The sequence below is a fragment of the Macaca nemestrina genome, chromosome 3 (assembly GCF_043159975.1).
Source record: "Macaca nemestrina isolate mMacNem1 chromosome 3, mMacNem.hap1, whole genome shotgun sequence".
Taxonomy (NCBI): Eukaryota; Metazoa; Chordata; class Mammalia; order Primates; family Cercopithecidae; genus Macaca; species Macaca nemestrina.
In genome coordinates this window covers 86,969,509-86,988,391 of record NC_092127.1, presented here as the reverse complement: position 1 = coordinate 86,988,391, position 18,883 = coordinate 86,969,509, and the positions used below count along the sequence as shown (strand labels likewise).

At 37.1% G+C, this 18,883-nt stretch overlaps 1 protein-coding gene and 1 long non-coding RNA gene across 5 annotated transcripts in view; one reads left to right on the top strand and one right to left on the bottom strand.

The window, feature by feature from the left end:
• Nucleotides 1-18,883, top strand: part of LOC105486347 (B cell scaffold protein with ankyrin repeats 1) — a 316,935-nt gene that overhangs the window by 263,554 nt on the left and 34,498 nt on the right. For all 4 annotated transcript variants that reach the window (XM_071093247.1, XM_071093245.1, XM_011749205.2 and 1 more), the window contains one exon: nucleotides 14,790-14,858. In XM_071093247.1, the coding sequence (XP_070949348.1) occupies nucleotides 14,790-14,858 (69 nt within the window). The remainder of the gene's footprint in view (nucleotides 1-14,789; nucleotides 14,859-18,883) is intronic.
• LOC105486346 (uncharacterized) overlaps nucleotides 1,729-18,883 on the bottom strand; it is a 46,897-nt gene continuing 29,742 nt past the window's right edge. The window contains exon 6 of the long non-coding RNA XR_011621142.1: nucleotides 1,729-1,925. This is a non-coding gene — a long non-coding RNA (uncharacterized lncRNA). The remainder of the gene's footprint in view (nucleotides 1,926-18,883) is intronic.

The following is an 18,883-nucleotide window of genomic DNA, read 5'->3' as shown; positions in this document are numbered from 1 at the left end:
ATTATTAGGCAGCTTTCATGATAATTTCTGATTCATGCAATAACCCTGCATAGTTGGCATTAATAACCTCATTTTAGAGATAAAGAAACTAATGCTCAGTAAGTGTCAGTGTCTTGCCCAAGGTGATAAAATCAGGAAGAGGAAGAGGAGGGATTTGGACCCAGATTTATCTGGATCTAATGCCTGAGCACATGGCACCACAAATTTCCATCACTGATATATGTATTCCTGGATTGTTTGTTAATATTTATTTCTTCCTTCTAACCTATAAGATCCATGAAGGAAGAGACCAAACTAATCTTTTTTCCCCATTGTATCTCTGGTGCCAAGATCAGTGCTGAATTCACTGTAGAAACTATGAATAATTGGTGAATATTAACTGAATGAAATGATAGAAATGACAAGATCCATATCAATGTGGCTAGAACAGAAGACTTTATTAACACTCTGGAAGGTAATCAGAAGACTACATCAGTCTCTAATTCCTAAATTTTTCCTGCTTTAAACCATCTTATGTCCAAAACACTACCATTTGAAGGGAAGAGCCCACATAGAATTGGACAAAGCTCTGTGTTATTCATATACAGCTAAGCACTCTAACTGCTTTCACAAAGCTTAAAACATGTGACATTGAAGCTCTGTTTCACCATCATCAATCCCCTTACCCCAGAGACATAACTTATTAATGCAAAACTGAACCCATGTTGATTCATTTTATCAAGAGATATGTTTCTGATTTTTTATCACCTTGCTGTTGTACTAAACCTATCTTAGGTTAGCAATCACAGGAATAACTCATTTTTCATAAGTAAAATTTTTTGAAGTCCTCCTGTTTTCAGGTATATTTTCCTCTACTTTTTTTATCCCTGTAATATTGAAGAGGATCAGGTTCATTAAGCTTGAAGAATACAGAGGAATTAACACGGATTTATAGTCTTTAGTGACAGAATTCTTGATTTAAGTCAAATCAGGGAAAGAAAATGAGCTCTTGGCATGGCATAGACACATTGGTAGTAAAACTACGTCCATAAATCATACAAAGAGATGAATGCCTATTGGGTAAAATTTTTCAGCATCAATGGGCAATTTTCTATTTTCCTGTCACACAATTAATAGAACAAAGATCCTTCTTCAGAATCCATGTGACTGATTTCGGGTAGAATATAATTTCCCTTTCAATTTCCAATTGCTACTGAGTTGCCCTTGGCATTTTGCAGTGCAACAAAGTTGTATATGACCTTTTTGAGAGCTATTCAGCTACAGGGACCCCAAAATGTCAAGTGCAACTCAGTTGCTCTCAGAAATTTTCCACTTACAATTCACTTGTACTTGAAATTGATCACATACAATGCAATTGACATGCAAAAAGAGAAAAAAGACCTAGTAGAAACTGTTAGGGAAATTTATTCATATCCTTGTAAATATGACAGAGAATAATGGTCTCTGTCCTCATTTGTAAAATACGGTCAAGTGGATTGAAGTAGGTCTTAGATCAAGTGCCTTGGATCCTACTCCCTGACTAGGTGACCTTGTCCAAACCATTTAGCTTAAGGACATAGTATGTATATCACAGGTGCTCTCAGAATAGTGACGTTTGTATCATTATTTGTAAGCCTCGTGTTCCTGTTTTCCTCCTTGACTCTCTGCCTCATTCTTTTCCATGAGAGAGTGCTGGTGTAGCTCTGCAAAGGAGAAATTGTTCTGACCTGTATTCATACTGTCCATTGAAGAGGAGCAAGTCAGCCTGTGTAATGCAGGTGTTCTTGTTTGCTCTTTCTGTCATTCTCACAGTGGAACATCATGATCCCCTGGCTTCTTCACAGAAATACTGAATGAAACCTGAGAAGTGCTTTGCAGACCATCTGTTAGCATGTTGACATAATGATGATGAACTTTTCCAGCCTCATCTTCCAAGAATTCAATTCCTTTATATTAGTGAAGTGGAAAGGAGGCAATAATCAGCTCTAGTGTGAACTGACATTAAGAGATTTTCATTACACAAGACAATGAACGCAAATATTATCAAGCACTTAGATTTTCATTTGACAGCAGAATAAATTCTGGTCTTTTTCCACTTAACATATGATGTTACTAAACTATTTGTTAAAAGCATCTGTAGGAAGAAGTTTAATTGACCTATAAAAGTAGTTCTTAACTGGTAGTGATTTGCTTCTCATAAGACATTTAGCAATGTCTGGAGACATTTTGGTTGTCAAGACTAAGAACAGTACTAGTGACATCTACTAGGCAGAGACCAAGAATGCTGCTAAACCTCCTACAATGCACTGGATAGCCACATAACAAAGAATTATCCAGTCTAAAGTGTCAACAGTAACACTGTTAAGAGACTCTTACCTGGATTATTTCCATTGTTAAGCCAGAGTAAACAAATACTTTAGGGAATGATTATTTAAATATGAAATCACAGGTGCATCAAACAACCATATTAGACAGCTATCCACACCTACTACTGTCTTTTTAGTCACTTTAGATTTCTTGAATTCACAATATTTTCCACCAGGACTTTTAACATGTGATTCTTTGTAATCTAAATAAGTAGCTATTTGAGAAAAATAAGATGCTTCCTGAGGTTGGACAATCGAAAAGAGTCTTCCCTAATGGACCAGCAGCACGGTGTAGTGAAATTCATGAGGATTATGAAGCCAGATGGAATGGAATTTGACTTAAGACTGACACTTAAAGTTGTGTAACTTTGTGCAAATTACATAACCTTGCTTCACTTGGTTTTGGTTTTGGTTTTAAAGAAATGTTAATATCTATTTCACAGGGTTTTCATGAGAACTAAAATTGTATATGTACAGTGGCCTGCACAGGGTAGCATGTAGGAAATGGTAGTTCCTGTGATGGAAGGTATTCTGTAGATGCAGAGGTGGAGGTAGACCTGGCATATCACCCCAGTTAAGATGCCTTTTGCATAGGTTTCATATGCTAACATTTCATCTTGCATGTCTTTTTCAAAGTATTTATTAACTTCCACTATTGAATACTATCTAGAACAAAGGGGCCAGCCCTATCCTTTTGGAATTTTCAATCTGCATTTATATAATTTGAGTTTTGTTAGCAGAATTAAACTCTAATGTTTGTTCAAAGTGAGCATAATCAAATAGCTTATCTTTAAATTTAGGGGAGAAAAAAATATTAGAGTACCAAGTCTTATCATCCTGTGAAATATAACAGTGCAAATCATGATCCCACTGCTGCTTCTTGGGATAGCAACATTTCTTGATTAGGGGGAGAGGAAGGGAAGTTACTTTTGATAATCACTGAGCATGTACCAAAAAGTAAACTCATTATAGTTTGCAGAGTCTTCCACTGGCTGCCCAAACTACTTCTCTTTGAAACAAAAGAAAATTGCTGGAAATGTTACTAGAGTTATGTCCATACTGATACCATTTCCTTATTGAATACAAACAGGTAGCAAGAGAATTAAACAGATGATCCCAAATGAAGTCTCATGGGAAGAGACTAACCCCCAGTTCAGTGCTATACAAGCAATAGTTGTTCAATACATGCCGCCTCCTGCTAACAGGAGGGAGGAAGACTGCCCACCCAGTGGTGACTGGAGGCTTCACTAAGAAACTCATTGCCATGATCTCAAGCTATAATTAGAACAAGGTCCACAAACCAATTGTCATTGCTCAGAATGACTCACCTTCCTGGATTATAAACATTTCTAGAATGTAAATATTTATGTTTGTATCGAAAGATGACATATGCAAATGAGAACAATTTGTGTTCTACTCTGGTAAAAATTAGGTCCCTTAGTAGTAGAAAAAAAATTATAGTGGGATTTCCCAAATCTTCCTTCAGGAGAAGTTTTCAATGATAACACTTCTATCAAACAAAGTTTTTGTTACAACTTGAAAGGAAAATTAATGTTTTCTCCTTTGGAAACTAAAGCATTTATTAATACCACCACCAAATTATAATTTTTACGCCACTTTCCTTCATGCGGCAATGTGTTTTCCAACTTTCCATCTCTGCTTATCTGAATAGTAAACTGTAACCCATGTCAGTGATCTCATATATTCTGGCTGACCATTTACAGTTTCTTCTTAAAAAAATAATGCCACAACTCCACCTACATATGTCTGCCATGCGGTAAATTACTTTCAGGTGAAAGATTTTTTTTTTAATTTATTTATTATTATTATACTTTAAGTTGTAGGGTACATGTGCATAACGTGCAGGTTTGTTACATACGTATACTTGTGCCATGTTGCTGTGCTGCACCCATCAACTCGTCATTTACATCAGGTATAACTCCCAATGCAATCCCTCCCCCCTCCCCCCTCCCCATGATAGGCCCCGGTGTGTGATGTTCCCCTTCCTGAGTCCGAGTGATCTCATTGTTCAGTTCCCACCTATGAGTGAGAACATGTGGTGTTTGGTTTTCTGTTCTTGTGATAGTTTGCTAAGAATGATGGATTCCAGCTGCATCCAAGTCCCTACAAAGGACTCAAACTCATCCTTTTTTATGGCTGCATAGTATTCCATGGTGTATATGTGCCACATTTTCTTAATCCAATCTGTCACTGATGGACATTTGGGTTGATTCCAAGTCTTTGCTATTGTGAATAGTGCTGCAATAAACATACAGGTGAAAGATTTTTATACTATGTGGCTGATGTGGCTGTCTATTTGTGTCCACACCTTCTTGAATGTACCCATTGAAGTGTAATGGCCTGTATTTGATAAGGTTTCTCAAGTTAATAACCTATAAATACTGCTAGCACAATTAAATGGTGGCTTTGAACTGACTGGAGCACTCAGTCTCTCTTGCTGATTTGCAAAGAGGCTACCCACACACATCTTTCCTCTAAGCTTCAGATTAGTCAATGTGACTGCTTATAGGGTAAAAACATTCTGTTTCCTGTATTTGCTGGCTAGACAAAGGGGTTGTTTACACTGTGGTTGCTTGATTGTTTGTTTTTTACTTTATTGTGTCTTTTGTGATCAGATTTAAACAGTATAAATTGGGAAATTGGGGAAACAAGTCAGGGAGAATAGAAAGTTACAAGGATTGAGTTACGATTCTGGCCCTTCCTGATGGTTCCTCATCCCTATTCCCTCTTATCATTAGGCACTAATGGCACATTTGACCTTTACTTAAATGAATACACCAAAATAGAGGACAATATGAAAACTATGACTGTGTCTTATTTACCTTTGCACCCTCAGGACTTGGCTGTGTAGTTAGCAACCTAATGAAAGGTGTTTTGGTGAAAAATAAACACACTGCTACTACCCTGTACTGTATCATTCCCTGAAAGCCCAGAGCACAACACAAATCTACATATTTTATTTTATATAAAATCTCTAGTTTCAAGCATTATCATCAATGATAGCTGTACAGCTCTAAATAACATTTCACTTTTCACATCTAATGGACAACCATCAAGGGGTTTGTGGTTTATCATTCACAAAATGAATGCTGTTGTTAATTGCACAGGTTTTAATCACTATAGCCACTTATGAAATAATTCAAAATAAGCATTATCAGATTTTCTAAGAAGGGCAGCTATGGAAGGGTCCCTTTTCTTGAAATAGACCACAAATGAGCTTGACATGAAGAATATTCTCGCAGATGCAGCCTGGAAAGATGAGTAGTGCAAGTGAACTCATTAAATTTCACCTTCTCCTCCTCCTCTGCTCTTCTGCTAGTTCTGCTTTGCTTAACATTTTGAATATTTAATGATATGCTAATTTTTTCCATTCAATGTCATATCCTAGAGAAAATTTTACAGAAGTCATTCCACCAATATTTAAAATAAAAAAGGGTGTTATTTGGGAAATTTGTATTCTTTGGGATTATTTTCAACCTCAAAAATTGTTTTGTTTTGTCTGGACTTTTTATGTTTAAAGGTAGTGTCAACAACTGATAATGCATTCATATTTCTTTCTTCTCAAATTTCAGTTTTAGGTAGGAGGAGAAAAATAAGATTTCACTGGGGAGAGAGTCAGCAAAGTTGACATATATCGTAATTACTTTGATAGCATGTTTTGAACATTTATGAGGTAAATTTTTTAAGAATTCAAACACACAGGGAAAGGATTGTCTCAATATATGATAAAACATTAGCACTGGCCTGTGATTTAAAACTCCTTCGTCTTTATGTTAGTCTATGCCCCCAGGTTATAAATAATGTTTTCCTCAAAACATAGCATTCTACTTAAATTCATACTCACTTAATAATTTTTCCCAGCATCATTGGACCTGGAGTGTTTTGGGAAACAAGATGGTAACATCTCAGAATCTTAGAGCTGAGTGAAACATTAGAGATCATCACATCTAAGCCCTAACTTTATTGACAAGAAAATAAAGGCCGGAAGGGAGTTGGGGAGAAAGAGGGAAATGCCTTTTTTCCATGTCACTCATGTGGTTGATACGAAGAGAAAACCATAGCCCATCTTCTGTGCCAAATTGGCTAGTGTTCTGCTATACAACTTTTTGGTTACAATACGTTTAAAACAAATTCTTGTCTAACTCACCACAACTCTTGCTTTACAAAATAATGTACTTTTGTATATAAATTGGAGTGACCTACAACCCTACACTCAGTTCTCACCCTGTTATGGATTTTATATCTACCTCTTGTAAAGGTGGTATGGGGTGGCTGAACATGGTAAATATAAAGTACATAAAGTTTTTTAGAACAAAGGTTTTGCTAGTTGAAGCAATTTTAAGTGTTTCAGTTATTAGGAACTGTAAAAATAGAGAGATGAACAGATTCTGAAATTTTACCTGTATCTATTATTTGCATAAGGCTAATGGAATATGTGTCCTTGACAGGTGTGTTTGCTTCAGTGATAATTTTGATGGGCTACTGCTTTCTTCAGAAAATAAGACAGAATAGGTCTTTTCCCAAGGTTGCCTCATATTTAAAAATACCTCCCCAACTGAAAGCGATGGGAAGACAGTGTGTTTGACAATATGCTAATTGCTAGTTGTTTTCTTTTTAGAAAGTGAGACTCATCTGTAGGTGGGAGAAAGGGAACCTGGAGGTATGGGTGCAGCTGCAGGTGAATTAAAAGAGAACTCAGAGGTGGGTAAAATAGGTAGAGGGAACCTTTAAACTGTGGGCATGACCTACTACACGTCTGCTTTTAAAGAGTCCTATTATCAGCATTTTCACAATCACCCCATTCAGTAGAAAGTATCCTGCTGTCTCATCCCAATATTCTGCCCTTGTCCCCAGCTGTTCCGAATATAAGCCCTGGTGAAATCGCAACGATAATACATACACTCCTTGTAACTTCTTAATCTAGTAACTGAAAGAGAGCATTTATTTGTTTAACATTTACTGTTGTTTCACACAAGCTGAGCATTTGTTATCAGCAAAAAGGATTCCAGTAACATATAGGGTGTAAAGTGATTTGTAACAAATTAATGCCAAAAAGCTGGAAAAATAATTTCATTTCCAAGTACTTTGTAGCTTCAAACCTCAGCAGAATTTTAAAAACTTATCAATTAATGTAATTTTTGTTTGAAGAATTTATTGTCTGCATGGATCTTTGGATTCAGGTCATTTCCCATATTAATGATGCCAGCTTTTTCGTCTTAAACATTCTCAGTTATATCTTAACAATATTGGCAGAAAGTCACAGAAACTGCATGTTATTACAATTTTTAAAGCATTGCATTTTAAAGACTTTTAAAACTAGCAAATAGAAAAATCAAGTACCTCTTATAACACTTATTTTAATATCCTAACATATATTCATATGCTATATATTCCTCACTATATTTTATTTTAGGAAAAATGTAGGTAAGCCGCAAACCCAGAACATGCCAGTTAGTTATATTTAGCATGTTTTCCATGTACTAACTTGGAGTAGAAAACTGATTTTCAACCAAAAACATTATTTTATGTGTATACTTTTTCTCAAACACATTAAACTTTGAAACATATTTTGTCTCTTCTGTTTAAAAGAGCACAGTTGAAGGGAGTACTCTTTGTCTTGACAGCATCTGGCAAATTATACATGTTTAATAACTAATTGTTGATCAGATGAGGGGGAAATTTCATTTAAAAAAAAGTCTCTGGGGTTAATCACAGGTATGTCTTTGATCTTATATTGGTTTAAAGAATATGAAAACCGGGGGGCGGAGCAAGATGGCCGAATAGAAACAGCTCCAGTCTCCAACTCCCAGCGCGAGCGACACAGAAGACCGGTGATTTCTGCATTTTCAACTGAGGCAAACAGAGTCTGGAGTGGACCTCAAGCAATCTCCAACAGACCTACAGCTGAGGGTCCTGACTGTTAGAAGGAAAACTATCAAACAGGAAGGACACCTACACCAAAACCCCATCAGTACGTCACCATCATCAAAGACCAGAGGCAGATAAAACCACAAAGATGGGGAAAAAGCAGGGCAGAAAAGCTGGAAATTCAAAAAATAAGAGCACATCTCCCCCAGCAAAGGAGCGCAGCTCATCGCCAGCAACGGATCAAAGCTGGACGGAGAATGACTTTGACGAAATGAGAGAAGAAGGCTTCAGTCCATCAAATTTCTCAGAGCTAAAGGAGGAATTACGTACCCAGCACAAAGAAACTAAAAATCTTGAAAAAAAAGTGGAAGAATTGATGGCTAGAGTAATTAATGCAGAGAAGGTCATAAACGAAATGAAAGAGATGAAAACCATGACACCAGAAATACGTGACAAATGCACAAGCTTCAGTAACCGACTCGATCAACTGGAAGAAAGAGTATCTGCGATTGAGGATCAAATGAATGAAATGAAGCGAGAAGAGAAACCAAAAGAACAAAGAAGAAAAAGAAATGAACAAAGCCTGCAAGAAGTATGGGATTATGTAAAAAGACCAAATCTACGTCTGATTGGGGTGCCTGAAAGTGAGGGGGAAAATGGAACCAAGTTGGAAAACACTCTTCAGGATATCATCCAGGAGAACTTCCCCAACCTAGTAGGGCAGGCCAACATTCAAATCCAGGAAATACAGAGAACGCCACAAAGATACTCCTCGAGAAGAGCAACTCCAAGACACATAATTGCCAGATTCACCAAAGTTGAAATGAAGGAAAAAATCTTAAGGGCAGCCAGAGAGAAAGGTCGGGTTACCCACAAAGGGAAGCCCATCAGACTAACAGCAGATCTCTCGGCAGAAACTCTACAAGCCAGAAGAGAGTGGGGGCCAATATTCAACATTCTTAAAGAAAAGAATTTTAAACCCAGAATTTCATATCCAGCCAAACTAAGTTTCATAAGTGAAGGAGAAATAAAATCCTTTACAGATAAGCAAATGCTTAGAGATTTTGTCACCACTAGGCCTGCCTTACAAGAGACCCTGAAGGAAGCACTAAACATGGAAAGGAACAACCGGTACCAGCCATTGCAAAAACATGCCAAAATGTAAAGACCATCGAGGCTAGGAAGAAACTGCATCAACTAACGAGCAAAATAACCAGTTAAGATCATAATGGCAGGATCAAGTTCACACATAACAATCTTAACCTTAAATGTAAATGGACTAAATGCTCCAATTAAAAGACACAGACTGGCAAACTGGATCAAGAGTCAAGACCCATCAGGCTGCTGTATTCAGGAGACCCATCTCACACGCAGAGACATACATAGGCTCAAAATAAAGGGATGGAGGAAGATTTACCAAGCAAATGGAGAACAAAAAAAAGCGAGGGTTGCAATACTAGTCTCTGATAAAACAGACTTTAAACCATCAAAGATCAAAAGAGACAAAGAAGGCCATTACATAATGGTAAAGGGATCAATTCAACAGGAAGAGCTAACTATCCTAAATATATATGCACCCAATACAGGAGCACCCAGATTCATAAAGCAAGTCCTTAGAGACTTACAAAGAGACTTAGACTCCCATACAATAATAATGGGAGACTTCAACACTCCACTGTCAACATTAGACAGATCAACGAGACAGAAAGTTAACAAGGATATCCAGGAATTGAACTCATCTCTGCAGCAAGCAGACCTAATAGACATCTATAGAACTCTCCACCCCAAATCAACAGAATATACATTCTTCTCAGCACCACATCATACTTACTCCAAAATTGACCACGTAATTGGAAGTAAAGCACTCCTCAGCAAATGTACAAGAACAGAAATTATAACAAACTGTCTCTCAGACCACAGTGCAATCAAATTAGAATTCAGGACTAAGAAACTCAATCAAAACCGCTCAACTACATGGAAACTGAACAACCTGCTCCTGAATGACTACTGGGTACATAACGAAATGAAGGCCGAAATAAAGATGTTCTTTGAAACCAATGAGAACAAAGATACAACATACCAGAATCTCTGGGACACATTTAAAGCAGTGTGTAGAGGGAAATTTATAGCACTAAATGCCCACAAGAGAAAGCAGGAAAGATCTAAAATTGACACTCTAACATCGCAATTAAAAGAACTAGAGAAGCAAGAGCAAACACATTCGAAAGCTAGCAGAAGGCAAGAAATATAACTAAGATCAGAGCAGAACTGAAGGAGATAGAGACACAAAAAACTCTCCAAAAAATCAGTGAATCCAGGAGTTGGTTTTTTGAAAAGATCAACAAAATTGACAGACCACTAGCAAGACTAATAAAGAAGAAAAGAGAGAAGAATCAAATCGACGCAATTAAAAATGATAAAGGGGATATCACCACCGACCCCACAGAAATACAAACTACCATCAGAGAATACTATAAACACCTCTACGCAAATAAACTGGAAAATCTAGAAGAAATGGATAATTTCCTGGACACTTACACTCTTCCAAGAGTAAACCAGGAAGAAGTTGAATCCCTGAATAGACCAATAGTAGGCTCTGAAATTGAGGCAATAATTAATAGCCTACCAACCAAAAAAAGTCCAGGACCAGATGGATTCACAGCTGAATTCTACCGGAGGTACAAGGAGGAGCTGGTACCATTCCTTCTGAAACTATTCCAATCAATAGAAAAAGAGGGAATCCTCCCTAACTCATTTTATGAGGCCAACATCATCATGATACCAAAGCCTGGCAGAGACACAACACAAAAAGAGAATTTTAGACCAATATCCCTGATGAACATCGATGCAAAAATCCTCAATAAAATACTGGCAAACCGGATTCAGCAGCACATCAAAAAGCTTATCCACCATGATCAAGTGGGCTTCATCCCTGGGATGCAAGGTGGTTCAACATTCACAAATCAATAAACATAATCCAGCATATAAACAGAACCAAAGACAAGAACCACATGATTATCTCAATAGATGCAGAAAAGGCTTTTGACAAAATTCAACAGCCCTTCATGCTAAAAACGCTCAATAAATTCGGTATTGATGGAACGTACCTCAAAATCATAAGAGCTATTTATGACAAACCCACAGCCAATATCATACTGAATGGGCAAAAACTGGAAAAATTCCCTTTGAAAACTGGCACAAGACAGGGATGCCCTCTCTCACCACTCCTATTCAACATAGTGCTGGAAGTTCTGGCTAGGGCAATTAGGCAAGAGAAAGAAATCAAGGGTATTCATTTAGGAAAAGAAGAAGTCAAACTGTCCCTGTTTGCAGATGACATGATTGTATATTTAGAAAACCCCATTGTCTCAGCCCAAAATCTCCTTAAGCTGATAAGCAACTTCAGCAAAGTCTCAGGATACAAAATTAATGTGCAAAAATCACAAGCATTCTTATACATCAGTAACAGACAAACAGAGAGCCGAATCAGGAATGAACTTCCATTCACAACTGCTTCAAAGAGAATAAAATACCTAGGAATCCAACTTACAAGGGATGTAAAGGACCTCTTCAAGGAGAACTACAAACCACTGCTCAGTGAAATAAAAGAGGACACAAATAAATGGAAGAACATACCATGCTCATGGATAGGAAGAATCAATATCGTGAAAATGGCCATACTGCCCAAGGTAATTTATAGATTCAATGCCATCCCCATCAAGCTACCAATGAGTTTCTTCACAGAATTGGAAAAAACTGCTTTAAAGTTCATATGGAACCAAAAAAGAGCCCGCATCTCCAAGACAATCCTAAGTCAAAAGAACGAAGCTGGAGGCATCACGCTACCTGACTTCAAACTATACTACAAGGCTACAGTAAGCAAAACAGCATGGTACTGGTACCAAAACAGAGATATAGACCAATGGAACAGAACAGAGTCCTCAGAAATAATACCACACATCTACAGCCAACTGATCTTTTACAAACCTGAGAGAAACAAGAAATGGGGATATGATTCCCTATTTAATAAATGGTGCTGGGAAAATTGGCTAGCCATAAGTAGAAAGCTGAAACTGGATCCTTTCCTTACTCCTTATACGAAAATTAATTCAAGATGGATTAGAGACTTAAATGTTAGACCTAATACCATAAAAATCCTAGAGGAAAACCTAGGTAGTACCATTCAGGACATAGGCATGGGCAAGGACTTCATGTCTAAAACACCGAAAGCAACGGCAGCAAAAGCCAAAATTGACAAATGGGATCTCATTAAACTAAAGAGCTTCTGCACAGCAAAAGAAACTACCATCAGAGCAAACAGGCAACCTACAGAATGGGAGAAAATTTTTGCAATCTACTCATCTGACAAAGGGCTAATATCCAGAACCTACAAATAACTCAAACAAATTTACAAGAAAAAAACAAACAACCCCATCAAAAAGTGGGCAAAGGATCTGAACAGACATTTCTCAAAAGAAGACATTCATATAGCTAACAGACACATTAAAAAATGCTCATCATCACTGGCCATCAGAGAAATGCAAATCAAAACCACAATGAGATACCATCTCACACCAGTTAGAATGGCGATCATTAAAAAGTCAGGAAACAACAGGTGCTGGAGAGGATGTGGAGAAATAGGAACACTTTTACACTGTTGGTGGGATTGTAAACTAGTTCAACCATTATGGAAAACAGTATGGCGATTCCTCTAGGATCTAGAACTAGATGTACCATATGACCCAGCCATCCCATTACTGGGTATATACCCAAAGGATTATAAATTATGCTACTATAAAGACACATGCACACGTATGTTTATTGCGGCAGTATTCACAATAGCAAAGACTTGGAATCAACCCAAATGTCCATCAGTGACAGATTGGATTAAGAAAATGTGGCACATATACACCATGGAATACTATGCAGCCATAAAAAAGGATGAGTTTGTGTCCTTTGTAGGGACATGGATGCAGCTGGAAACCATCATTCTTAGCAAACTATCACAAGAACAGAAAACCAAACACCGCATGTTCTCACTCATAGGTGGGAACTGAACAATGAGATCACTTGGACTCGGGAAGGGGAACATCACACACCGGTGCCTATCATGGGGAGGGGGGAGGGAGGAGGGATTGCATTGGGAGTTATACCTGATGTAAATGACGAGTTGATGGGTGCTGACAAGTTGATGGGTGCAGCACACCAACATGGCACAAGTATACATATGTAACAAACCTGCACGTTATGCACATGTACCCTAGAACTTAAAGTATAATAATAATAAATAAATAAATAAATAAATAAATAAATAAATAAATAAAGATCAGCAAAAAAAAAAAAAAGAATATGAAAACCAAAGACAGAAATCTAGGGTAACTGTTGGGATGTTTCTGCCAATCACAGTGGTCCAGCACCATCCAGCTAAAACACATTCACTCCCACAGGCCTCAGTTCAATTACCCCAGGAAATTCTGTAGAACTGCTAAAAGGAACAAGAGATACAACTGTGTTGGAAATGTTCTGAGTTCCCTTTTAATCCTCTCCCTCTATCTCCTTATTTATCTTTATAAGAGAATAGTTATGGAAGGGAAGAGGCTGCAGTGCTATAAGGAACCAAGCAATAGATGGAAGTTCAAGGCTTGTGGGTTTAAATCACATCTCTGCTACTCTGAGATCATTGCAAAATTGCTTAGCCTTTTTACAAGCTAGTTACTTCCATCTCCCTCATCTATAAACATATGAGGTTGGACTAAATCTCCAGAGCTTTTTCCAGTTCCCAAACCCTGTAATTCACACTGCCCATAAAAAATAAATGTAACTCTGAGATGTTCATTTTCTAAAGTAAAGTTGTAAAGAGTCTGGACTTTTTTATTAACAAATGCCAGAAGCTATATGGAACTTTGTGGGTACTCAATAAGTATTAAACAATCAATTTTATCTTTCATCTGCAAAACGGGGTGAGTAATGCTGACTTGTCTCCCAGAATTTCGTGTGAGAAATAATAAATGAGAACAAAGCACTTTTCAGATAATGAAGTAATTCGAATAAGCTGTTTTAATAGGTCTGTGGTCTAGATAGATGAGGCAAGAATAAAGTATCTTTTTTATTATTACATCTGTGAAATACAAGAGTCTTTTTACCTGTTTAAGAAAAACAGTCATTTTCCTTGCATATCATCAAAAAGTCAGCATGGGTAATTTCTGTGCAAATGAAATTTTTCATATGATTTTAACATTTATCGCTTTTAACATAATGCAGCTTTTATTCTTACCTGATATCAAAATGGAATCATATCTTGATTTAAATAGTTCAATGAGGCATTCCATCAGCATTATACTACTCTACTCAATGAAAATGCTTTCTGAAATGACTGATAAGCTGCACAAATGAGAGAATTGTAAATTTGATAATCTTCCTACTCAAAAATAATACAATGCAGGAACTGATACTCAGGAAAATGACATATTGCATTCTGGCTTCCTGGAGACTTCTACAGTATGGATATTTTGAACATTTATGTTCAGTAAATAATATGTTCTTTATTTTTTACAGTGTTTCAACAAAAGACAGCCAGAAAACAATCTGATGATGACAAGTTCCGTGGTCTTCCTAAGAAACAAGGTACTAACACTAACTCTAACTTCAGTCTATTTAGTAATCTCTAAGTAAAATATCAAGAAATCATATGAATACTGAATAAAGCCTCCTAGGACAGAAGTATGTAATTGTGTGCTTTATAAATTTTACTCTTAATCTCACACAATATAATTTTGCCATAATACAGTTAATACAAGAAAATTATTTTAATTAACAAAGGCATGAAATGGCCTTGTCAGAATGTTTGTGGTAGTGTTGTCAATGTTATCATGAGGGTTCCAGGAAGATCAAGTAAGAAAACTTCTCTAAGATGCATCAGAGGCCATGTTTTCATAGACCTGTAAGGGAAGCCTCTGGAACCTAACTTGGTAGGAGTGGCAAATGATTTGATTCCTCCAAAGAAAGGGGTTAGCGTGACTTTTCTATGGTTTGCACTCAATGCCAACCAAACATTGCATCCTTTTCAACTGTTCTCTTGCCTTCAGCACTTGATCTAACATTTGTTGAACAATTATTTGTTATGCAGAGAAAAGCTGAAAACTGTAGCCACAGAAACATCTTCCACAGACAGAATATTTTCTGCCTCCAGTTTTCCCTGAAATGTTTGTCTTCTACTGAAAAGAGAGACTCTAGCAGAATTTTTATTATGATTTTTTAAATCTGACAATAAGGCTTTATTCAACGTTCAAAAATGAAAAACATTAAAGGTGGCAGAGGTAGGGGGTAACATTAGCTGCCTATGATAACGAATGCGTATATACAGGCCCATCTTTGAAATAACTTCAGTCCAAATTAATATTTCCTTGAAATTGGTGCCACTAAATTGTTGAGAGGGACACTGGAATAAAACCAGGAAATTATTTCACAGCAACTACTAAGTCAGGCTCCTTTTTTGCAATTGTAAAGATGGCTGGGAATGGATTGCACCAAATTCTAACACCCACTGAACTATTAAATACAGACCCTCAATGGACCTGCTCCTAGGGCATTATGAATCATCCTTCAAACAAAGGTTCATTCTTAAATGGGTAATCCTCACCCATCACTTCAAGTGGCATTATTTTACAACAGCAAGGTGGTACTTAGATCATTCTTCCAATTAATACATGGTGTTTGATTGCAACACATGATGAAGCTGAACTTTTATTCTCTCATGAAACACTTGAATACACTGCTTGTAAATTTACATGCAAAAAACTCTTTATTTGACAGTTTTCCATTTTTAGTGATTTCATATTTAAGGAGGAAGATAGATCCTTTTTAAGTCTACTATTATCATCCCACTGTGCCTTCAGCTCTCTCAAGAAATAAATGCAAAGCTCCATGTGAGATCATTGTACAATTAGGATCAGAAGAGCTACTAAAGAATTAAACGAAGTAGATGAGATTATTTCTACCTGGCTTCCCCTACGTACCTCACAGAGCTTTGGAAAGAATGAAGAGAGGAGATGCTTTGAGCTTTTTGGGAGAAAAATCCCTGAAGTGTTTTTCTTATAAGTTATTCAATTACCATATTTTTAATTAAATTATGTTAGAAGTAAGGGGAAAATGCGAAGAGGGCCACAGGAGATGAAGGGAAGTGACGAGTATCAAGTGTAATGAAGAGATCCTTTGAATGTTTGATTATATCAATTATCCTTCTGGCCATCCCACAGAGAGCAATGCCTGGAAGGGCTGCTAGTATCTGTTAAGCTTAGTACAGTCCTATCATTATTCTACCTTGTATAGACAACTAGTACCCATCTGCACACAGAAAAAGGGGAGGAGAGTGTGGTAAAGGGAAACGAGGACCTAATTATGGAATATTGTATTGATTACTGTCTGTCTATATCTTGTTACCTAATTTGCATAATCAAGGTCAATTACCACTAGATTTTTTTAAATTCTGTGGGGACTCAGATACTAACATTTTAATCATATTTTATCTGTAATATTTTTTCTCTGTACATACTTAAGTCCAACTTATTGATGATATTTTTGATTAGTCATCTTAGAGCAGTTTCCTTACATTCCTTTATTTCTGGATATCAGTAATGTACCAGAATTGAACAGAATATTGTTTTATTTGTAAGGACTAAGGGAACATCAATCCTTACCAAATGTTTCTCTAAAAACCTCCCTGATGACTATAGTGTACAGGAAATCAGCAGTTAGCATGAAAAAAAGATAATTAGGAATACTTTGGAATATTTAGAAATAAAAGAATTAAGTACTTAAATACCTAAAAAGGCTGATTTCATCCAACCGTATTTCTCTAAACTGTTGCAGATATTATGACCATTCAGTCCATGTAACATACTAGGCAATGAAAACTGCTTATTACCTAATTAATGAATATTCTTCAAATATCCTGGGATTTCATGGTGTACTAGGAAAAGCAGTACATACTTCACTAGTGATAATCTCTTTATTTGGTAGAAAACAATAAAAAGGGCCTTTTATATAATGTTTTTCAGAGGCAAGATTTTCTAAAGGGACTAGACAAGTTCTCTAAAGAAGGTAAACAGGAATTATTATTTAATTCTTCCTCTATATGCTGGAGGGAAAAGGGATTATGAGATTCAACTATTTTCCCATTGAAAGTATAAGCATTTCAAGTGCACTAAGTTTAAGACTGGCAAGGGATTGCCAGGAAGTTACATTATTGCTAAGTCAAGGAATTTTCCTAAGGAAGAAAAAAATAATTAATTGGCACCATTTCCATGGAAACTCAACAGATTTCTTCAACTCAGTTTTCACATCTTGAAAAAATGTAAGGAAAAATGCTGAAGACTTTGGATCACAGATAAAATTTTCCATCAAAACAGTTTAAAAGTCAATTTTCCCAATTTGGATTTGAAATTAGAAAATGCTAAGGAGTGCTATCATAGATGAACAAGCGCACTTCCATCCTCCTTCCCAAAACTGAGCTTTATAGAGCCATCAAGGGTTTGTTCTTCAATGCTGGAAGACAGAGAACTGCATTTTGCCAGTGTCTTTGGAGCTGATCAGGATCTTGAAGTCTGGGTTATGTTATCGAAGCTCACAGAAGACTGATTCATACCCCCAATTCCAGTCATTAAACCTATAAGAAAGGAAGATGGCTTTCCAGTGACTAGATTGCTTGTATTATTTGGTCTCTGCCAGATAATAAAGTTTCTATAAAATATACTTAGTCATTAGAAGATTTCTAAGTGAACATGATCAAGTCAAAAATGTTGAAAGAATTTAAGGGCTCCTTGTTCAAAGATGGAAATATCTGGCTAATTTTCCTTATTTTACAAAATCATATATAGTCTAGGGTCAAGTTTGTTCACATCTTGGACTGTACAGAAGGGCCTTTTCTATCTATGTCAAGATCATCCCCATCTTACTAGCATAGTCTTACCTTGGATATGACATGTGGCAACTGACGAGGTTCAAGCATTCTGAACAAGCTGCCTCCCTGTGATCATGGATTACATCCACAGATGTCCTCAGCCATATAGGCAAATGAACCTTATCAAGGGTGTGTTGTTGCTCTCACTCTTAGAGGGCAAACTGTTAGTGTAGGCAGCTAGGCAGACACGAGCACGGCAGAAGAGGGCTACCCACCCAGGAATATCATACGACCACCAGGTTATGGTTAGGTAGTTGTTAAACTGTCTCTCTAAAACCATAATTGGTCACAGCCAGTGCCAGCGAAAGGCAGTCTCTCAATAGACAGAAAACACCTGAAGCTGGTGATCAGCAGCTTCCCAATAAGATCTCAGGAGTTGGACAAGTGGGCGCAAGCATGTGCACTAAGAGGCAAAATGGTGGGGTTTAACTGGCTTATGACTTTTCTCTAGGAACGCTCAACTGGTAAGGGAAAAACACCTAAATGAGCATATGCACAACTTCAGTAAACATACTGCACATGCGGCTCCTCCCAGGTGCTGGCAGGGCACTGCGTTTGCAGATAGACTGCCCTAAGGAAAAATCAAAGGAGGAGAGACACTAACCCCAGAACCATACCAATGTTTAAAACCCCATGTCAAGGGCACTTGGATCTCTCAGGTTGCCCACTTGGCCCTCTTTCAAGTGTACCT